Raw genomic sequence first — 24500 nt, 5'->3', positions numbered from 1 at the left:
AAATTGCTTAAAGACCTTTGTTTTGTAGTATTACAACTAGAACTAAGAACTCAAATCAAGTTTTGTGGTTTATCTTTCAATATTCATTGTGGCCCCCTTTGTGAACATGAGATAACTGGTCAAAATCAGAACATAACATAACAAAAGCAGCACCCTCCCCACTCCAAGCTGACCCATCAGCAGAAAGGAAAGCAGAAACTGCTCCACTGGAGAGGAAAACATACACTTGGGCCTTTCAAAGAAATTGCACAGTTTTCAGTCTAAAAGTATTATTAATAAAATAATCTCACCTTTTAAAGCTAAGTAAAAGAAGGCTTTAAAATATTCCCACTGTTTTAAAATCTACTATTGGCCCAACAGTATGTTTTTCTTAGTGAGCACTTCAAATTTTAGGTTCTTGAGTAATTTTAGGTAGGATTCTATTACTATTCAGAGTAATGATCTCCTAGGACAAAGCAAGTCTTTCTCTTTCTTTTTGTGAGTTCAGGGTTAGAGATTATTTTTATCATAACCACAGGTGTTAAGAGTTCAAATATATCTTTTTGAAAACCACATTATCAGAATATCCTTTCTTTGCATGTTTCCCTGATTAATGCATAATATTCCTTCTGTTGGGAAAAGTTATAAAAGACTTTGAAATCCTCCCCTACCTCAAAGATTACAGTGTTCTGTCTAGCACATTCTTCTGGGTTATCCCTACCTGTTATAATCATGGAACTATTGCACAACTCTCCAAGTTGTAGAAAATTAATATTAATGTGAATAATTCTTGTCTGTAGAAATTCAAATCAGTTGTGTCTGGTAAGAATGTAATTGATTATTGCCTTTCATATTGACCTGTTTTGCATCAATTTGTAAATATATTTCTGCATTTTATTTGCCTATGTATATGTATGGTTCTTTGAATTTTTCTCTGAACACTTTATAATGTCTTACTGGTCCATCATTAATAATGAGTTAAGTAAAATTGTTAACACATGTTTCTTTTTTATCTGTGTGAGAGTTATGATACTCCTTAGAAGTATATCTTTAAGCCTGGCTGGCATAGCTCGGCGGATTGTGTGTGGACTTGCAAACTAAAGGATCGTGGTTTGATTCCCAGTCAGGGTACATGCCTGGGTTGCAGGCCAGTTCCCAGCTGGGGACACATGAGAGGCAACCACACATTGATGTTTCTCTCCCTCTATCCTTCCTTTCTCCTCTAAAGATAAATAAATAAAATCTTTTAAATAAATAAATATATATATATATATATATATATATTTAACACTGCCATTTCTTATCTTCCACTATAGTTCTTCTATCAAGACTACTTGAAGATATACTTCTAAAAGTAGAATTTCAACATGCATTATAAAGCTAAATGGGTTTTGAGTGTCTTATATTTTCACAAGATTAATTCTACTAGTGTCCTCTTTTCTGTACATCAGGCACTTTATTTTTCCCCTGATGACTGTAAAAAATATTTCTGCCATAAAAATACAAATAGCATTGAGCTGAAAATTGTAATGCCCAGGAGGCTTATGAAGATTACATTCAGATATGATCATACTATTTCCAAGTTATAAGATTGTTTTCTACTTTTACTTCACTGTATAGAACTGTTTCTTATTTGTTCTTTGTTTCCAGGGGGCTTTAAGAATTAGTTCTGACTACTGGGCTTTTAAAAGTAATGTCTGTCCAACACACACATTTATTTGGCTGAATTCTATGACTTATCCTAGGTTATATGCAGCATTTGGTTTCAGATTTGCTTGTATACAATGGCAATAAAGTAAGACATTCTGATTTTAAGATGTTTCTTTCAGTATATCTAAGACTTCCTTGACTTAAAATATTAAAGTACCTTTTTTTCTCTTCTCTAAAAGCCACAATTTCTTCAGCTGTCAGATATAAAGCAAGAGAAGATTGGCAAATATCATTATATTCTTGCTGCAGTTTTTGTAATCTTATAATCTTGTTATCTTGCTGCAGTTCTTTAAGTTTCTTATAATACTCTATAAGCAACTATCTCAGCATATAGCTAAGTAATTTGAAGTTTCTTTTAAATAAGATTGCTACCTGGTCACTGTGTTGAGTAACTAGAACCATTACTAATAGCCATTCCATCCACTCCACCTCTGCTCTTCATTTAATCTCAGTTAAGTCTTTTCATAATTTCATTTTACATTTATCTTTTTGTACTTAAACTTTTCTAAGCTCAGAATGCAAATCAGTGTCAGAACAGGGAGCAGAACTCCCAAGAGAGCCCTAAAATGTTAGAGGCTCCATCTTAGAACAGCGATGCCATCAGGACTTTCTCCTTCCCACACCTAAAATAGCTTCTTAAAATCTCATTGAGGGAAAGGGCGTCACACCAGTACCAATTTCTTAGTACCTACTTCACTTAAATAATTTTAGAAAAAAGCAATACTGTTATTAACAATATCAAACTTCTAATATGCTGTTAAAACTATTAACACAACAACTATGGGCAAGAACCTGGGAAAATGAATAAAGGCAAAAACTAGTAGAACTCATTTCGTAATCTGTCAAGCAGCCTTTGATTCCAGAATGAAGGAACGTTTTGTGGGGTTTTGTTCAACGTCTTTTAAGATTTAGATGGGTTTTTACAATTAGTTGGGGGCCAGGTAAATTCTATTAGAAATGCTATGGGGGATTATTAAGTACTTTTCACCCCATTGACATTCACTTGCTCAATGTGCTCACATAGCTCCTTGTTATTTTAAAGGAAAATTCCTTGTCACAGGCTATTTTGCATTCTCTTACAAAGTTTTTTTTTAATTCATTCTAGTTCACATTTTCTACTTTTTCCTTTTTTCTTGACAGCTCTGTTAGGCTGTCACTCAGTATTCTATACAGTGCAGAGAGTGTTACAAAAGTTGACTTGTTTAAGATAAATGAGCCCCTGATTGTAGTACAAGAAGCCAGTTGCTAGGGCATGTTTTCTTCCATAGTCTGTCATTGTTGACTTAATTCATTCACATGCTTCTTTTTATATTGAAAAATTGCTTGTTTCTAGGTGAACCTTATGAAACATAGTCTTCATTAAAGAGTATGCTCATATGAAAGATTAACAATGATTTATTAAAAACTTATGATTGTTTGGCAACTCATCAGAATGCAGTCATTAACAAACCCATGGTCACCTGTGTGATGATAAAACAACAGCCACGGCCACTGCTATTGCAAGAATTTCTTTTCTCCAATACCCATCTACCCAAACTATTGCTTTTTAAAATGGTCAGCTAAATGACAGGAACTAGAAAAGAAATATATTCATACTGTGAAATTCCTATATAACCAGCCATGGGGACTTTTTTGTTTGCCTTTTTTAGGTATGATTTTTTTCTTATTGAGATTATGTATGCATAACATAAAATTAATCATTTTAACCACTTTAAATCAAACAATCCAGAGGGTTTTAGTATATTTAAAAAATTTTTGCAGTCATTGCCACCATCTAATTCTAGAGCATTTTCATTGACCCCCAAAGAAAACTGGTACCTGTTAAGCAGTCACTCACCATTCTTCCCTGAGTTCCTGCTCCTGGAAATCATAACCAACTTCGTCTTTATGGATTTCCCTATTTTGGGCTTTTATATAAAAGAAATAGTGCAATGTATGGCCATTTGTATTTGTCTTCTTTACTTAGCATAATGTTTTCAGGGTTCGTTCACATTGTAGAGTATATCAGTACTTCATTCCTTTTTATGGATGGACAATTGGGGTGCCACATTTTGTTCATTCACTCATCCATTGACGGACATTGGGTAGTTTCTACTTTGGGGTTACTATGAAGAATGCTGCTATGAACACTCATGTACCAGATTTTGTGTAGACAAAGGTTTTCAGTTCACTTGGGTGCGTACTGAGAATTGCTGGTTCATACGGTAACTACATTAAAATTTTTTAGAAATTGCCAGACTGTTTTCTACAGCAGCAGCACCATTTTATATTCCCACCAGCAATGTATGAAGGTTCTGATTTCTTCACATGCTGGCCAACTGTTACTACGTCTTTCTGATTATAGTCATCCTGGTGTATGTGAAGTGGTGTCTCACTGCGGTTTTGATTTGCATTTCTCTAAGACTAAGGATGTCAGCAATGACTAAGGACATCTTTTCATGTGCTTATTGGCCATTTGCATAACTAATTTGGAGAAATGTTCATTTAAACTTTTTGTCCATTTTAAATTGGGTTCTTTTCTTAGCATTATGTAGATAAATGTGATGTGAAGAAAATAAATTTTGGAAATAAATACATAGGATTTCTAATCCCTTCTCTCAATAATTTTGAGTAAGTTCCTTAATAGCAAGTTAAATTTTCTAACCTATAAAATAAGCATAATGATATGGGCCCCACATGTTTGAGGGTTAAAACAGAAAGTATATATAGTTGTGTGACACAATCAAGAACAATCATTATTATTAATGTTATTAACATTTATTATCTCGAGTGAACAACATTACCTCTTATTTTTAAAATGCCATTGATTAATTTATTTATATACTGACTGGGAGTTTTTGAACCTTTTTTATGTTATGCATAGTGAATGCTCCAGTATTTGCCATTAAAGAATCAGAGAGCTTAGCAGATAGAAAAAGTTAGATATGTAAGCAAATAATTATAATACAGTTAGGTAAATGTTTTAATTGAGGGATGTATAGGGGACTCTGGCAGGGTAGAGGAATGTTTGACAAAATAATCTATAATTCCTTGCTTTGCAAAATGTTAATGAAGTTAGGTGGCCAAGTGTAATCTGAAAGTGTTAAATTCCTTTTTTATTATATTTTGAATTAAATTACAAATAAGAATTAGAAGATCAATGGGCTACAAACTACCATCTTTAGCCCCTATTTGGCATATGGAAATACTAGGATCCCAGCCCTGACTGGGGTGGCTCAGTTAGTTGGGCCTTACCTCTCAAAGCGAAAGTCGCTGGTTCAATTTCCGTACATGGCACACAATTGATGCCTTTCTCTCATATCAAAGTTTCTCTCCCTTTCTTTCTCCCTTATTCCCCCTCTCTAAAAATAAATTTTAAAATATTTTTAAAATGAAAGAAATACTAGGATCCCATGTTCTCTTTAATTTTAATGACTACCAGGGCCTTATATGGGAGACAATGAAACCGCTGCCCTTCAGAAATTCTGAGAGCCGACAGCCAGCTAAGTTACATGTCTGGTAGTGGTGCCTCCAGAGATGCACAAATAAAGGGCAAAGGATACTTGACTAGTGTTTACTCTTACAAAAATACATATATGTATATACATAATATTTAATAGCGGAGCACGTCATTTTTTTCTATTTCTAGTATGTGAGCTCTCTTAAAGTAAATATATTTTAGTTTTTGAACCATGATTTTATTTTATCTTTCTATCTAAAGAGCTAGAGAAAAGAGTTAAAAAGATGCCAGATTCTATATGACTAAAAAATCTTATAATGAGTTAATACCATAGTCCCTCTATACTCTTACGCATGTACTGTTTTATTCCACTAAAATATTTATTTTACTAAGATTTAATACAACTATAGTTCCAATTACAATATTAAGGTTTTGAATGCCAAGATCAACAGACCTTGTTTTTCTCACTATTCAAAATGGTTGTGAATTTTCTTTCTAATGGAATAATTATATATATGTATATAGAGGGTGTGTGTGTGTGTGTGTGTGTGTGTGTTTGTATTTTAATCTTATGTGTCTGGTCACTAAAAATTTCTCCTCATAAGAGGGACTAAGGATTTAAATTACAGTTTATCTCCTACTGAATGTAATTGTTTTAGGAAAAATTGAAGTACATTTCCAGCTCTTAAAAAATTGGCAAGACACAAATGAAATACCTTAGAGATGTGATAGCTGGGGCTGTGAACCAGAAGTCAGATATCTATCTGTAACCTCAGCTTTTCTCTTTCTGTGAGGCTTCCCCCTGCAGCACATCATATCAGCAGTTAAATAGGGAAACTAGGCTTTCCTGACACAGAGTTCAGACTCCAGGCTCCCAACTATCCACAGGATGGACCCCAAACTGCTACACTGAATAGGAACGATGCATTACGAAATTGCAAAGTGAGATATCTAAGGAGCACTTTAGAGTAAGAAAAATGTCGAATTTAACTTGTTGCTTCTCAAATTTATAAAACTAGCAACGTGAACCTATTAGAGAAACTCATTTTTGTACCTCTGTGATGCCCCAGTTTTGATCTAAACATACATGTGTTTCACATTCTGCAAAGCATGTTCATGAAATGCTGAATCTATGAATATCATACTAGAAGAATCAACCTTATTTTCCTATTGGTTTATATTTCCTTCAGAGATGTCGGCTCTGACAGCAACATTTTAGCTTTCAGGTATTTTTATACTTTAACTTATCTGTGGAGTAGTCAAAAACCTATAAATAAATATTTAAATGTTCTGGGGGAACTCTTAAAAGGAACCCCACTGGGAATTCTTTCATGAGTGTAAAAACTATTTTATAATGCCTCTAGTTCTAAACTCTTCTGGTTTCCTGAACATCCAATAAGAAAGTAATCTCAGACGACTTTCATCATTAAAAGAGAGCATGTCTTACTATCCAGACAGAAAATGAGGCTAGATTAATTGGAAGCTTTACAGTGAAAACACTAGTAATTTCCAACCATGAACATATTTTACTGGCTTGCCCTTCTGCTAGGAAACACAAGCTAGTAAACGAAGTGTAACAACATTCTGTTCACCTTGTGTGGTACCTGTAGTTATTCATTGCCAAGGGACTAGTGGTAAAACTATACCATGCTAACACAGGAACATTGAAATACAAAGGTTAAGACCTTGAAATGGATTGAGAACAGTCTGGCATTAAAACTATCAAGTTGGCAGGCCTTACATTTTGCTAACGTTAGGAAGGCAACACTGTGGCCCCCTTCATGATAGGATTACCCATTCCTCCAGATCCGAGGTGACGAGATGAAATAACTGTGATTGCCGCTGTCTTTCATTCACAGCGAACATCTAGTGCTAGAGATGGAAATAGGATTGTAGGCCAGAAACCCCTCTTTCTAATAAATCCAAAAATACCCATCAAAGATGATGTCTGTTCCCCCAAAGACAGTTCCTCCCAAAGTATTTACTTTGTGGATTCTCCAAACTTACTGCTTTGACTCTTTCTTCTTTCTTCTCTTGGAGCCTTTTCACTAGTTACTGAATGAAAGAGAAGATAATCAATGACAATTTCTGGTTCCATATTAAAATGTAGGTGACTCAGACAGATTACCTATCCCTATAAAAAAGAGTCTCTTTAATAAGGGTTTTTTCTTGGTAGCCTATTAGGAGTGAAGGTGGGGTATAGTAATGAAGATTTTGAGTGTGACTTCAAGCAAGTAAATTAATCTACCCACAGAATTGAAATAAAAATACGTACTTCCAGTGTTGTAGTAAGGATCTAGTGAATAATGCATGAGAAAGGGCTTTATAAAATATAAAACAGCAGACCTTTAGTGGGAATAGTCTATGCTCTCTTGTGTCCTCACTTTCCTCCTTGCTCAGTTTAGATTCTACAGTCCATCATGATAATCAGTCCCTTGAGCCCATCCCATCTCCCGTGCCCTTCCTGTCCTTTATCCCATCTTTTTTCCCTGCTCTTGGCATAACATCAGCTCTGGTTAGATCCAACTCTTTAACAGCACAACAGTAGCAAAAAGAGAATGGGCCTCAGTGTCTTGCAGGTAAATTAAAACTGTGGCTCTACCCTTTCTAAACTTTTGAGAAGTCAGATAACATTTCCCAGCCTCACTTCCTCACCTATGAAAATGATGATAATGCATTATCTCATTTTTGTGAGTATTAAATTTAACAACATTTGTAGCCCAACAGCACAAGACCTGGTACACAATAAACATTTGATAAGTAGTAACTATTGATAGTATTATTTATAATCCATAATAGTTTTTTTCTCTCATAAGAAGACCTAGAACAAATATCCAGGTGTTCACTTTCAAACAAATTTTTATTACATAAAAATATTTTAAAATCCTGATGTAATGTTCTCATTTAATGACTTTTTTACCCTCACTAGAGGATATGTTTATTGATTTTAAAGAGAAATAGAAACATCGATGTGTGGGAGAAATGTTGGTAGGTTGCCTCCCGTGTGCACCCTGACTATGGACCAAACCCATAGCCTAGGTATGTGCTCTGACTGGGACAGGACCCTACAACCTTTTGGTGTACGGGATGATACACCAACCTAAGACACCAAGCCAGGGCCTTTATTGATTGTTTTTAATCCCTCTGATCTTTTCCTTAACATCTTGAAGAGTCCAGAGCTTTCTGATTATTGCTTTTTTGCTTATTCATAATACAAAAAAATTTTTTAAAGAGGAGACAAGAACAATGGTCTTAAACCTACAATGAATTTACAAAACATGACACATAACACGTGCAAATGTAAATACACAAATAAATGTACGCAGGTTCAGATGAGAACAACTTCTGTCAGGAAACTGTATTAATGATTCTAAATCCTGCCTCACACAGCTAGGCAGCTAAGTAACATTTTCCTCAACCCCACTACATGGTTCTACAGGTCTCAATATTACTTTTAGATTTGAACACATCAATCAAAATATTGATACTCTTTTATAATCAGTCTCTGATTGCAAAAGAAAAAAACTACCTTAACAAGTGTAACTCAAGACATTTAAACAATTCCTCATGGTGTTCTGAGGCTTCTGTGTTATCCAGTGGATGACACTTTGGTAAAACAACGAAGCTTTCCATGTTCCTTCTTATCATCACCCATCATTCAACAGCTGTAAAACCACCAGCTGCTAGGAAAAAAGAACTAAATAAGTCCTCTCCAGCTGCAAAGAAAAAAAACTTGAGATCTCTTCACATAATTTATGGGATCCCAGAAGGGTGGAGTCAAAGTGTAGTTTTTCTTTCCACAAAACCTCTACCCCTGTATACATGTCAAACAAGATATAATTTATTTTTGGCATTATTGGGGTAGAAAAGTATGTGGGAGAAGACATGGAAGTGGCTGATATAACACAATTTCATAACAGCAGTAACCCAAGTAGTATCTATCATATCCTAGGCCATTTTTAAGTATGCCAAAATATGCCATTTTAATTTTTATAATAACTATATAACATAGATATTAGCATCATTTTTTTAGGAAACTGAGGTTCAGTGAGACTAACAATAAATGGTGCAGTGAGTCAAATCCAGGTCTATTTGGCTCCAATGTTAGGGTATCAATCACTGTTCTGCCTTCCAGTGAAAGAAACAAAAATTGAACTGGCAAAACATAAATGAAATAGATCTGAGAAGGACAAACATGGAAAAGGTGATACTACTTTAAAAGATCCATAGCTAGTATGGCTCAGTTGGTTGGAATGCTATTCCATGCCCCTATAGGTTTTGGGATCCATCCCTGGTCAGGGCACATGCCTGGGCTGCGGGTGTGGACCCTGGTGGGGGCTTGTACAGGAGTCAACCCATCCATGTTTCTCTCTCACGTGGATGTTTCTTTCTCTCCCTTCTCTCTCTATAAAATCAATTTTTAAAATGTATCTTTTGGCAAGGATAAAAAAAGATACAAGAACCTTCTAAGGTAAATGAAGCTATCCAGTTATATCCCACTTTCTATCTTTTCCTACTTCCTTCTCAAGAAAGAACATGACCCTAAAATCTTATACAGTTTAAGCAACAAAGTATCCAGTTTTATTAACTTCCTTAATTGTCTACCATCAGACATCAAATATTCTAGCACATAAAATCATATTTCTATTAATTAGTCACCCTCACAGCAGTATCAGGTGTAGCTGTCTATAAAGCAGTAGCTTTCAAATATTAGCAAGTATTGCAATCACCAAGAGGGTTTGATAAACACAGGTTCCTGGGCTCCATCACTAGAGTTTCTGACTCAGTAGTTCTGGGTTAGGGCCTGAGAATTTGTAATTCTAGCAAGTCTCCAGGTAATGCTGATGTTGCTGGTTCAGGGACCAACTCTTTTAGAATGACTGCTATGGAAAAAACGGTGCCAATTTGTTTATGACGGCCATTCTGACCAGCGTGAAATAGTATCTCATTGTGGTTTTAATCTGCATCTCTCTGATGGCTCGTGATGCTGAGCATCCTTTCATATGTTTATGGGCCTTCTGTATGTGGGGAGAGTAACAGGGGAACAATGGGGACAACTGTAATTGAATAAAATTTTAAAACATAAAAAAAGAAAAACTGCTAAATCAAGTCTGACTTGTACACACATACCTAGGGCAAGCCAACTAGTGAAAGAAGAACATTTCTTAAGAGGCTACCTTCCATTCTGCAGGCACAATTTACAAATCCAACTATTTATTTCCACATACCTATAATGAATGGTGTTCACAGAAATACAACCGTGGGAGGACAACTGACCTTATGACCATGCTTTTCATGAAGCAAAAGACTATGCTTTCAATGTGCAATTTGCTCAGCTAAGGAATCATAGGAATAAGAATATCATATTCAAAAGAAGCAACCATACCCAAATCCAATCCAGCTCTTCATAATCCGGGGGAAAAACACATAAAAGTAAAATGCACTGAAGCTTAGGAAGGGAAAAAATCTGAAATCAGGACCATTCATATTTCCAGCCATAAGCCTCTGTTAGTCCAATTGCTTATGGCTTCCTTTCTTTCTCTTCCTTCCTTTCTCTCTCTCTTCTTAAATAGAGACAGCAAGGAGTCAGGGAACTGGATCCCTGGAAACCAATATAGCCTTGACCATATAGCCTGTTTCTTACCTCTACCTGGCTCTTGCTCCAAGTTTGACCCGGACTTGGTCTTGCTTGGTTTCAGCACATGATACAGTTACAGCAGTAGGGGCTATCACTACTGCTGCAGAAGTTGGAATAAGTATGAAAGCTGGGGAGCAGGAAGTCACAAAACTAGTATTATTTTGAAAGGAGATTGCTTCTGATTTCAAAGCAGCCTGAGATTAATAAAGAAAAGTTTCCCTGGCCCCATCCCACAAGGTCTTCTAGAATAGAGACTTCTCATTCTAACATTCTTTTGAAATGGAAAAACCTTTACTCTATAATGCTCTTACTTGGTTATCCAGATCTTTATTTATTAAAAAAATTTAAAAATATATTTTATTTATTTATTTTTAGACAGAGGGGAAGGGAGGGAGAAAGAGAGGGAGAGAAACGTCAATGTGTGGTTGCTTCTCACACACCCCCAACTGGGGACCCAGCCCACAATCCAGGCATGTGCCCTGACTGGGAATTGAAACAGCAATTCTTTGGTTCACAGGCTGGTGCTCAATCCACTGAGCCATACCACCCAGGGCCAGATCTTCTTTATAGGTTAATAGCCTTCTCTCTCTCTCTTTCCCTCATTAATCTGTCCCTCTCTTTTTTTTTTAAGGGAAGGGGTTCCTATAGTAACTTCATTGTAACTGAGAAACCAGGCTATAGTAAGTCTACATGACTGGAGCAGATGGTGGTCATCTTTCCAAAGGGCGACGCCTGAGCCCGGCTTGCCAGCTGTACTCAGCTGCACACACAGTAAACCAAAGCCCAGAATAACCTCTTTCCTGACACTGTGCTGCACTGCCTGACTCACTATGAGAGATGAGTGACTGCACAACCACAATGAATCAAAGTATGAGGTCCAAGTGGGCAAAGACAAAAACCCAATGGGAAACAACTGATCACTAGAGAGGAAGCTATGATAAAGCAGTTGCTTACTCTTCACTATTCTTTGCCAAGAAAGGTGAGGGTATGGGATGAGCAGTAAGTTATTTTCTTCAGTCTTCAAATAAATAAATCCTGAGAGGATGGGTTTGATGGTCAGTCAAGCAATACAGCCGGATGAAAACCTAGGTTAGTTATGTATATAAACCTTTATACCTAAGGGAAGAGAGAGGAACATTAAAGTGCCTGCAATTATTAAAAAGGAGGGCCTTTTTTCTTTTTCTTAAATAAGACAAGAAACAGCATCTTGTGTTGTCCTTGCTGCAGCAGCAGCAGATATGCTGGATTTCATAAAACACAACTCCTATCACATTGTCTGTTGATAAGATTGCTCAGTCATGGGAGGGCAGTAACAGATGTCACTGTTAGAATTAGGTCTTCTCACAAAGCCTCTAGTGTGGGCTATTTCCCACTATGGATCCACAGAGGAAACTCTCAATACCATAGGTGCCTAAGTTAAAGCTCCTATAGTATTACAATGGTGTGGTTGGCAGGTGTGTGGGTGCTGGGATTTTTTTTTTGCATGTGTAAGCTCTTCTGGAAAAGCTGGAAATAAAAGGACAAGGAAGAGTTTGGTTTAGAGCCAAAAAGTCCCAGACTTCAGCCATGGATATCTCTGCCCCATTTTCCTACATGCTCTTTTCTATGAAGCAGGTTCAATCAGCGATGTGGTTAAAAGAAATGATCCACTCACACCCCCCCACCGCCATCCTCCATGTGAATCTCACAGTAGCAGAGGCTGAAGACAAGGAAGAATGTCTCTGTTTCTTCTCACCAGGGAAATCATTTGGTATCCAACTAAATGAGCAAGGTAGCCCCATTGTCTGAGGTGACCCTGCCACAGAGATGTGGCTGACCTTTGCCATGTAGATAGATGGAGAACTCTTGGTAGCCCCGTGAAACAAAACATGCCAATCTGGTAGGAATGTGCTGCCAGTTGTGGGAGAAGTCCTTCTTGAGGCTGGAGACCAGTTGAGTATGCATGCTAATGATGAGGTTGGCCACGACTTTAACTTCTGGCAATCACTGTTTTCAAACATCCAGGATAGTCAGAATGGTTGAGGCAGTATTGGTTCCGACTGAGAGGAGGGTGGGATCACATTGGATGGACCAAGCAAGACCTTTAACTGTAATTTCACTCTTTTGGCTTCATCAGTGTCTGTGCAGACTGCAGTGAAGGCTCCCACACGCTCACCGTATAAGCAAATGTTCTTGGCATAGGATTGGCAGAGAAAAACATTAATGCGCTCTTGGATGAAGTGGGACATAGCCCAGGCATCCTTGTTACCATCACAACTGGCAAAGCCTTGATAGTTCATGTCAAAGAATGCAGAGAAATTCTTTACCCTCACTACCGTTTCTTCCGCTGCTCAAGATGAGGTGTCTACTCTTATGAGCTTGCAGGCACAGGTGTGCAGAAGAACTCTTTGCTCTCACATTTCTTTTTTTTTTTAAAGATTTTATTTATTTATCTTTAGAGGGGAAGGGAAGGAGAGATGGAGAGAAACATCAATGTGTGGTTGCCTTTCGTGAGTCCTCTGCTGGGAGTTGGCCTGCAGGGAATCGGCCTGCAACCCAGACATGTGCCCTGACTGGGCATCGAACCGCGATCGTGTGGTTCGCAGGCCCACGCTCAATCCACTGAGCTACACCAGCCAGGGCTGCTCTCACATTTCTGAAACACCCTTCTTAGTGCCTGTGAAGTCAAAGCAATAAGTCTTGGTGCCATAGTATATATAACCATGTAGCTGCACGCCAGTGTCCCTGAAGTGGGTGTGTAATTTCTCCAGGATGGTTTGGGCAAGAAAGACTTCTCTGCTGAACTTAAAACCTCTTTGCAAATATCTGGCTCTAATCCTTAAGTCTTGATTTCCAGAAATAATATGCATAGTGACATATTGGTCACTTTCCAACACTTCTATTCACATCTAGGGCTAATTCTGTAGATGTCTTGAAAAATTCAGCCATTTCAGCAATGGGCAGGTGTTCTTTGCCCAGATTTTTTTTTGGCAATCTGGACACTAGAGTGCAGGTAAGGCTTTCCATTATCATCCTCACAGGTGCCACCTTCCAGACTCACTGTCTTGATGTTGTTGTCTCTCATATATGTTTTTGTAGCTCCTAGGATGGGATCTCCACAGGAGTTCACCAGGGGCTGGCTGTGGCAAAGGCCAAGGCAAAAAGACCTGGGTGGAAGGTGGCAGTGATCCCAGACAGGATGCAGCTGGAGGATGCAGAGCTATGGTAGGCAGTAAGAGAGCAGGGGGTAATGGCAGGATAGAGCAGACAGCCAGCAGGTGCAGACACAGGGGTGTAGGCACACAGTTAACAGTTTTCTCCCTGGCAGAAGATTATATAAAATAATTGTATTTGAAGACTTGCAAAAATCTCTGGTAAGTCTGTGTAATTATCCGTTGTTGAATTTGGCAGGATTAATAGAATTTATTTTCTTCTTAAGTCATAAAGCCAGTTTTTAAAATTTCTAAAGCTCTGGAATATATTGGGTGCTGATGGTCACCTGCCACACCTGTACCAGGCTGTTCATATAGCCAGCAGAGTCTGGCCATCAGCAGACCAGGCCAAAGAGGTGCACTGGGGTGGCTCTGCCTTGCTGCTGGAGCTGATAACTTCTTGCTTTTGAAATTCATTGAATTTCAAATCCCGTCCAATTCCAGATCTTAGTGCTAGAGCCCATAGCAGCACAGAGCCCGCAGTGGTTGGGGCTGAAGCACAGGATGATGATGAAGCCTCATTATCTAGCATGCAAAGGTGCTTGCCTTTGTTGAGGTTCCAGAGCATGGCCTGGCCATCTTGCCTCCTGAAGCATATAGGGATCCATATGGAGAGACATTCACAGTGTTTAGGTGGCCCATGGGGCTGATGTGGTTTGTCTTCAGCTTGCAGCTTGTCCCAGCCATGGGAGACAATACTGGGATTATTGTTGGATGAGTAGCAGATGCAAGATACCCACTGAGAATGGTTCTCACCCAGCACAGTGTAGTTGCATATACCCAGAGAATATAATAGAAATGTCTAGAATTTTCTCTTTAGCCTTTGAGAGTGTTGCAATCTCATTGAAAGTTTACATCAGAGGACTTACTTTTTTGGAAAAAAATAAAGAAACTATTGCTTTTAAATGCATACACGTGAAAGTTTTATAAGGCTCATGAGAACTCTGGTAAATAACTTGGTTGATCAGAGCCATTCAGATTGTCTCATAGGTCATTCACTCCCAGGTGGCCAACTCTGGGATGTGTTGTAGGGGCCTGCTTGTGTATGCCCTTTTGCTCAGGACGCTATCCTGAAGTGACCCTATAAGGCTTGGATTCTAGAAGACAGTTGAAGAAACAAAGACCAGCATCTCGGTTCAGGCTGCTATACTATAGACTGAGTGGCTTATGAGCAACAGAAATTTATTTCTCACAGTTATGGAGGCTAAAAGCCAAAGATCAGGGCATTAGCATCATCAGGTTCTGGTGAGGATCTCTTCTAGGTAGTAGACTATCAACTTGTCACTGGGTCCTTACATGGCAAAAAGAGAGCTAGCTAGCTAGCTGGCCTCTTCTTATAAGGACACTAATCCCATTTATGAGGATTTAATGATCTCATGATCTAATTACCTCCTAAAGGCCTCACCTCCACATACCATCACATTGGGATTAGGGTTTCAACATATGAATTTTGGGGGAAGATCTACATTACGTCCATTGTAGCCTATGGGTTCTCCATTCACTTAAATATGGCAGAAATTTCTAGCACTCTGTCTCACACAAATTACAGTTCAGTAGGTTGACATATCTCAAGAATATCTGGGTCATTTCTATTTGAATCATATACAAACTCAATTAACTTAGATATAACAAATCATCTCATTTTTATTTGAAGCAGTATCTGTTCAAAGATCATTAGTGTCTAGAAACTAGTAGGTTGGAAGAAAGTGAGGTGAGATCAAACAATGACAGTAATTTTTCATTTCTGTATTCCTATGTTGCCACTATTCAGTCAAACACACCCACGGAAAGCCTACTTCTGGCTCAGGTAACACACTGGGTTCAGAGGTTAGATTACAGTCCCTGTCCTAGAACATACACGGCAGTAAAAGTTCTGAAGGAGGCACAAGGAGATGTGTGAATCCAGAGGAGAGAGAGCCTAACTCTGCTAAGGGAGAGATGGGGTGAGTCTACTCTTCACAGAGGAGAATTATTGTTCAATCTATTGACTGAACAGCAAAAGATACCAGGCATTAAACTGAAGTTCTTATTTTTTCCACTATAAAATCCACTCAACAATGGTCCCCATTTATTGTCAAAGCTGGCTTCTGTGTGATAATGCCACTAGTATGATTATGCCAACCTCTCCTACTGCTCACCTTACACTTCATATCTGAAGGTCATGGTACTAAAAACTGGCATGGATGCTGTCCAAGGAATCTTGTTATCATGATTGACTATTTATAATGCTAAAATTGAAGATTAAAAAACAAGTCAATACATACTTTATAGGATGGGCATGGAGTTGGAGAAGTGAATCAGCAGAAGAGGAAGAAATAAGAGCACTATGCGAACATGGACCAACCTGAAGGGAACTTAGACTACCAATGCTCAAAGCTGGAGGTAACGTGATTTGGTTTCCATTGATGAGAACTTGTTTTACATACCACGTGGAATGTTCCTGGGCCCTTGACAGGCCTGAAGCCATCAACAGGTACGCATTGATCAGCATGGCCATTACAGAAGCAGCTGCCCTTGACAATGAAATCATAGATTGCATAGTGTGTAAAGTGCCGAGGCTTTGCATTCAGGTCATTTCTCTGACAGGGACAAGACTGCTGTTTTAGCAGCTGCACACGAAGGTTGGTGATCTTCAGTTGCTCTTGCGCTTTGACACTGTAAGGGTTCTCCATATCATATGGTGGCGACAAAGCTCTGAAAATAACCTATAAAGGAAAAGAAAACACCATGAGTATATAGGACTGTGTGCAAACCCCGGATTGTATGCCCCGTATCCTTCTGGTTTGATTCACACCTCTTGTTATCTGTAAGTGACACAATCACAAGAGGTTTTAGCCCCTGGTCACACTGGGGGAAGAGCTACTCCATTACTCCTGGAACAGATGTGCTGCCTGTTTGAATGCAGATGTATAAATTGAGTCACGAGCAGAGAACTGACTGTTGGGGTGAAGGCAGCCATGCAAAGATCTCGGGGGAAGAGCATTCCAGGCAGAAGGAATAGCAAGTTTAAAGGCCTTGAAGTGGAATCAAACTTGGCTTATTCAGAAATGGACAACAAGACCAGTGTTCCTGGAGTCCACGGGATCTTTCTGATGAAAGATTCTGCATCAGTGAGATGAGGTTACTAGTTACAATATAGAATTTTTATAAAACCTGAATAAGGTCACAAGTACTGAGCCTCCAGTAGCACCTAAAATGTAGCAGCATTTAATATGCATTAGCTTTTTTCTAATTTTCACCAGAAACATTACAGAGGCTGTTAAAAAGAACATGAAACTCTGTATTCCAATGTGACATATATAAACAGTATGAATAGAGCCAATTCTAAATGTTTTTATATAAGCGTCATGGGAAAGAGTTGCCATTGTCTTCCATAAAATAATACCCTTTTGCATTTATCAGAGATAAATTCACCTGATAGAGTATGATATTTTTATGATATATAAAGACATATAGATCAATATCAAGGCTGGTCAATTTATAGTAAGTCTAATGCAATATTGCCAAAATGTCACAGCATGTTTTTATGTGGGCATATTCAATATTCCTTGCTTTTTCTTCACTTGTTGAAGTTCTAAGATTAGGAAATATGAACAGTTATCTCAGTCTCCTGAAGAACTGTTTAGAGTTTATTTAAGTAAAAGCGTCAGTCTGAAGTTGAAGCTCTGCTCTTCTCATGGCTCATAATTGGCCTTGGGCAACACACTTAGTAATCATGGCTTGATTTCCCTGACTATAATACAGGGTTAGTATTTGCCCACAATAGCATTAGTCTTGTAAAAGGTTAATGGCCTAAAATATCTTCAGAATATCATGGACTGCTCCTTTATCATTAACATTATCTTCCCTGGGGGTCTTACACTTTCATTTGAGGAACTGATTTGTACTATTACTAACAAAGATCTAGTAACTCAAAACTTAAGAAAAAATAAGCAAACATCTAGAGTAAAATCCTGAAATACCTGGAATACTATTGTATTTATATAGTGATTAAAACTGAGAAAACTAACAAAAAAAGAAAAGCATAAGGAAGAAAAAATACGATTACAGAATTTATTGAAAAAATCTCCATAGAAGTGGACCTGTGATGTTCAAACCTATGTTGTTCATCAACTGTAGTATAAAAGCAAGTTGTTTAAAAAATATAGACTTTAGATAAACTCCCATTTAGCACGAATGCATCTAAAAGCAACTTTCCAGAAAGACACTTCTTTAAGGAATAGTTTAGAGATGAAAATTTTATTTTAGAAACTAGTTTTACACCAAGAGCAGGAAAGGTAAGAATCAACTGTGTAAGATCACGTCCCCAGGTCTGCTGGCACCAAACATTCCTCAGTGAATTACAGCTTTGGAGGAGGGGTGATAATTCAGTGGATACTTGGCCTCCTGCAGCAACTCTCTACCCAGCAGCCAGGGTGGTTCTCTTCACCCCCACCCAAAGACTTCCCATTTTACACAAAATACAAAGTCCTTGTAATGGCCCTGCCTTATTTTTGTTCTTAGTGCTCATTACTACCTGACATGTTAGATTTGTAGTTGTTTAACAATTTATTCTCTTCCCAGTCTTGGATATAAACTTCCAGAGAGGCATCACTAATGTGTCCCAGAACAGTGTCTATCACAGAGTAGGTATTCAATACACTTTTGGTAAATTAATTGACTAATTATAACATTGCTCTTGGCATTCAAGCAATAGGTGAGAATTTCAAGTAACTTAACTTCCTTTTTATAGGGTCCTAAACAGATTCACATACTGAATTCATGTTATAACACCAGAAAGTGAGAGATAAGAAGTTGTATTATAAACAGTTATAAATAGTTACATAATATACCAGTATCTACATTTCCAGCTGTTTTCAAACTTGCAAAAGCTAGTAATTTTATCTTAAACTCAAACAGTACTCTACCACATTTATTCACATGCAGAGTGGTGGAAAGCAACACATTATGGAACAAAATTTTCCAACAAATAATGTCACTTACTTCAAAGTCAGTATAGAAATAATGTCTCTTTCTTTTAACAATAGCTTAAATCAGAACATAATTTTATTATTTTGAATCATTTAAAGAACAAAAAACATAGAATCCATTGTGAGTTTCCTATGGGATTTGTTTTTACTGACATCTCACACACTGGCATTCTGTTAGACATTCATGAAGAACCCTTGCTCTAAACAAGATACATGATGCGACTACCTCCTAGTTTATCAACCACAGTAGTGCAAGGACATGGAAGAGGGCGACCAGTGTTAACCAAATAAGTGTTCCATTGAAAAGTCTGTGGAGTACTTCTCTGCACTGTCACCCACCCCTCCTTTTTGAACAGTGGTGATGAAGCTGTTTGCTCTCTCTGCTCCTGTTACACATTCACCCTTGACATTTATCCTGTCTTCTCTAGCCTCCTTGCCCTCACCCGCCTTGCCCTGAAAACTGGTCTCATGCAAGGCTTGAGAGAGATCTGTCAAGGTTTGTAGGAACTTAGAAGCTCTTTTGCTTCCTGACCCCAGACTGGAAGCTGAATGGCAGCTCTGTGCTTGGTGAGCATGACACCACGGTTGGCACGCTGATATCAGCAGGGAAGGGACATCATGACCCCTGAGGCTGCACGCTGGAAAGGAGACAGCAGAGTGCCACAGACACAAAAGTGAACGGGAATTTAAACCATGAAATCTTTTTTCCAGAAAGGAGACGCCTTAATCTGATACCCTGGGAAATGGATCTGCCCTGCATCAGGAAACAAAGAGCGCGCCAATCCAGATGCTTCAAGCTTCTGGCAGGTCGCCCTTTGGGTTCCACCCAGTTTTTCTTCAAATATCCCCAGAAGAAGCCTGTGTGGCACTACTAAAATGAAGTAAGAAAAAATGCTGAAGCACTTCGTAGCATGCCAGCCTCTTCTATTTTCCTTCCCATCAGGAACAGGCTGTATCTATGGGCCCATCACTGTTTCTCTGTGATTGCTTCTGAGGATACAATTCTAACAAGACAAAGTTAAAAAGTAGAGGGGGTCTAGGATCAAGTCTACTGTGATGTTTCCGGTGTGTTAGTGCTATTGGTCAGGACTTCATGATCCTATTATTTAAAATGTTTGAGCTCCAGCTGGTGTGGCTCAGTGGATTGAGAGCTAGCCTGCAAATTAAAAGGTGCCCGGTTCAATTCCCAGTCAGGGCATGTGCCTTGGTTGTGGGCCAGGTCCCCAGTTGGGAGTGTGTGAGGGGCAACCACACAATGATATTTCTCTCCCTCTCTTAAAAAGACTGATTGTGTTTTAGTGATTAATACTATGCTCATTACAGAAAAATCTGTCACTGAAAAATATAGAAGACAATAAGAATCTATAATGCAATCCCCACTAAAGACATTTAATCACAAGGGGATTATATTTTCCCATCTAAACTTCTGTATGTATATACAAAGAATGTAATGTAAACAGCTTTGTTTCAACTTAATAATACCTTGTGAATAATATTCCTAGTCAATAAAAATAACTCTACGTCAGTGGCTCTCAAAGAGTGTTTGGCACCTCAGACCAAGAGCATCAGTATGAACCTGGGAATTCGTAGAAATGCAAGTTCTTGGGCCCTATACCAAGCCGATGAAGCAGAAAGTCTGGAGTTGGGGCCCCACAATCTGTGTTTTCAACAAGCCTTCCAAGTGATTCTGATGCTGAATAAAGTTTGAGAAGCACTGCTACATTATTTACAAACCTGGTTAGAATTTCATTTTATAGCTACAATGTAATTTATTTAGCCAAGTTGCTATAGTTAGGCATCTAGGTTATTTCCAACTTCTCAGTGTAACCAGTGGCAATCTGGTAGTTAAAATGTGGAAGTTTGTAATATTCTGAAGATACAATTCCAAATGTGAAGTCAATGAGTTAAAGGAAATGCATAATTTTGAAATAATCTGAGCTTCTGAATGAGTCATGGACCTTTTCCCACCTAATCTTTGGAATCCTCACATTTCCCTGATCTTGCCTTACTTCTCTAAACCTGGTATTCCATTGAACTTTGCCTGAAGATTTATTCTTGGCTTACATCCTGCTATTTCTTATGCTCTAGTATAACAAAGAGACCTTTAAAAAGTTCTGAACAGGTTAGAATCACCTGTATGTTCTATCTTTTCTAGAATACTTTAAAAAACTCTATATAATACTGAAAATTAATAGAAAACAACAGCATTCTATATGTGTTATTTATACTCTGAGGTGAAAATCTCAACAGAGTATTAACAGTGTGAACATATTTAAGTAAATATTAGGTACATAATAGTTAAGAAATTTTTTCAGTATCAAACTGATTGATTACCTTACACATTATTCCATACCTAAAAATTTTTAATTAAAATTTTATTTATTTATTTTTAGAGAGAGGTGGAGGAAGGGAGAAGAGAGGGAGAGAAACATCAGTGTATATTTGCCTCTCACACCCCTCAACTGGGGACTTGGCCTGCAACCCAGGCATGTACCCTGACTGGGAATCAAACCGGCAATACTTTGGTTCACAGGCCAGCGCTCAATCCACTAAACAAAACAGCCAGGGCTAAAAATTTTAAAATTTTAAAAATTTATTAATGACAGAGAGAGAGGGAGAGGGAGAGGGAGAGGGAGACTGATTTGTTGTTCCATTTATTTATGCATTCATTGGTTGCCTCTTGTATGTGCCCTGACCAAGGAAGGACTCAACCCACAATCTTGGTGTATTGGGATGATGTTCTAACTCAGCTGGGGCTCCATGCCTAAAATTTTATTAAATCATAATAATTTAAGAAACTTAGTTATCACATTAAAAAATTCCTCTTTAGGTACTAGCTTGAGGAATATTTCAGGTCCAAGTTGATTACCCATCCTGTGGACTCTGTCATCACTTGTTCTTTGCACTATAGCACTTTTATGAGAGCGAGTTGTTATTGCCCATTTCTTGTCTGTATCTCACATTAGACTCTGCTCAGTGGGCAGGGATCTTGTTTGTCTGGTTAACAGCTGTGTCCCAAGGCATGTCCCACAAGAAATGAATGAATTATCTTTCCAAATAGCATTTTTTAAAAGGAGAAGCCAAATATGGAATAGAGTTTAGAAAAACAGAAAAAGCAAGATGATCTTACCATGCTCTTGACAGGAAGTATGTAAACACACACATATGTATAAATACCTATGTAAAAACATGTAGTTTCAAATGGCTTTATAGATTCTTCTTCTTCAGTAGCACACAAGATCTTTTACATTCTTAAGAAAACAGGTCAGGCAGGCAAGAGCAAGCACCCAAACTCACGTAAATACTACATCTTTTCTATGATTTCTGGTCTAGTTTTCTTATCTACCAAAAACGGAAGCTTTAGGATTATTAAAGAACTGTTGTTGTTTCTTTAATGGTTTGTGAAATCCATCTTCGTGTTCTTAAAAAAACAGGCAGCTTTTCATTTCAATGGTTTTCGCTATTGTTTTTCTCTATTGTTTTTGCTTTTATCTTTATTATTTTCTCTCTTCTGTTTCCTTTGGGTCTAATTTTCTCTTCTTTTACTAGTTTTTTAAAATGGAACCATAGTTGATTGATTTGAGAACTTTTTCTCCCCTAAGTACTTGTTCAGTTGCCTCCCATAAATTTTGATCATTGTGTTTTCATTTTTATTTCAGTTCAAAATGATTTCTAATTTCCCTTTTGATTTCCTCTTTGACACACAGGTCTTCAAAAGTATATTATTTAACTTCAAAGTATTTGGGGCTTTCCCAGATACCTTCCTGTTATTGTTTTCTATATTAATCACTTCATGGCCAAAGGACATACTTCATATGGTTTGAATTTTTTACATTTATTAGTACTAGTTTTAGGGCCCAGGACATGGACTACTTTAATAAATGCTCCTTGTACACTCAAAAAGATTGTGTATTTTACTGTTGTTGGTGGAACATCATAACGAATGTTAAGTCAAGTGTGTTGACAATTTTAATCTTCTTTATCCCTACTGCTTTTCTGTACTTGCTCTGTCAATTACAGAAAGGCATTGGGATCTCCAACTGTTTCATGTATTTCGAAGCCTTGCTGTTAGGTACACAAATATTTAGGATTGTCATATCCTCTTGATGAATTGGCTCTTTTATCAGTATGAAATGTCCCTCTTTATCCCTGGTAATATTCTTTGATCTGAAATCTACTTTGTCTGATAATAATATAGCCACTATCAAAAACTTTCTTTTTTTTCTTCTATAGATTTTATTTATTTATTTTTCAGAGAGAGGGGAAGGGAGAGAGAAAGAGAAGGAAGGGAGAGAAACATCATTGTGTGGTTGCCTCTCATGTGGCCCACTCTGAGGACCTGGCCCGAAACCTAGGCATGTGCCCTGACTGGGAATCAAACTGGTGATTCTTTGGTTTGCAGCCTGCACTCAATCCACTGAACTACACTAACCAGGGCCAAAAGCTTTCTTTTGATTAATGTTAGCATGGTATATCTTTTTCCATTCTTTTACTTTTAACCTGGACATATCTTTATATTTAAAGTGAATTTCTTATAGGCAGCATAGTTATGTCTTTAAAAATATTTTGTCCAAGCTGATAATCTATGCCTTTAATTGGAGTGTTTAGACCTTTTGCATTTATTATGATTGTTAATATGGTTGTATTTAAAGCTACCACCTGACTTTTTGTTTTATATTCTAAGTATATTTTTCTGTCTTCTGTTGAATTGAATATTTTAGGGTTCCCTTTTATTTACTTTTTTCTTTACTAGTTTAGTGTTTTTAGATAGTGGTTGCTCTAGGATTTATAGTATATACATGTTTAACTTAACACAGTCTATCTTTCACATATACTGTAAGAAATGACACTCTCCTCCCATCTCCCCCCTCAATCTTTGCACTACTACTGTCATGCATTTGATTTCCACATTTATTAAAAACTCCACAACACATTGTTAATATTTTTGCTCTGAAAACTCAATGATCTTATATTAGATAAAAAGTCAGTTATATTAGAGTGATTTTAAAAAGAAGGAAAAAAAGCATTTACACATCTCCACATATTTTCTCTTTTTGATGGTCTTCATTCCTTTGTGTAGGTCCAGTTATCCATCTGGTATCATTTTTCTTCTGCCCAAATGACTTCTCTTAACATCTCCTATCATGCAGGGCTGCTGCTGCTGTATTTTCCCCCTATGACTGCAAAAGTCTGTATGTCATCTTCATTTCTGAAAAATATTTTTGCTGGGAAAAATATTCAGGTTGACCTTTTTTTCTGTCAGTCCTTTCAGGATTCCATCCCACTGTCTGATAACTTGCATTGTTTCTGTCATACAGCTGTGTGTCTTGTATTTGTTCTTGTGTACATAATGTGTTATTTTTCCCCTCTGGCCGCTTTTGAGACTTTCTCTTTACTATCGGTTGTTAAACAATCTGATTATAATGTGTGTTGGGGTAGTTGCCTTCTTGCTTATTGTGTTTAAGATTTGTTGAATTTCTTGGACCTGTGGATTAATAGTTATAATCAAATTTAGAAATTTCTTAGCCATTATTTCTTAATTATTTTTGTTTCACTCTTGTCACTTCTCTTGC

General features: G+C 37.6%; 1 protein-coding gene and 1 pseudogene across 2 annotated transcripts in view; both read right to left on the bottom strand.

Annotated features, from left to right (window-relative positions):
- The window catches only part of NTN4 (netrin 4), a 94495-nt gene that overhangs the window by 41588 nt on the left and 28407 nt on the right, over positions 1-24500 (bottom strand). For both annotated transcript variants that reach the window (XM_037160573.2, XM_037160572.2), the window contains exon 3: positions 16384-16662. In XM_037160573.2, the coding sequence (XP_037016468.2) occupies positions 16384-16662 (279 nt within the window). The remainder of the gene's footprint in view (positions 1-16383; positions 16663-24500) is intronic.
- LOC119060326 (receptor of activated protein C kinase 1-like) lies at positions 13606-16107 on the bottom strand (annotated as a pseudogene).

The sequence above is a fragment of the Artibeus jamaicensis genome, unplaced genomic scaffold (genome assembly GCF_021234435.1).
Source record: "Artibeus jamaicensis isolate MK-2021 breed Jamaican fruit bat unplaced genomic scaffold, CSHL_Jam_final contig_233, whole genome shotgun sequence".
Lineage (NCBI taxonomy): Eukaryota > Metazoa > Chordata > Mammalia > Chiroptera > Phyllostomidae > Artibeus > Artibeus jamaicensis.
Note: the sequence above shows the minus strand (reverse complement) of the source record. Positions and strands in the feature narration are given on the sequence as shown.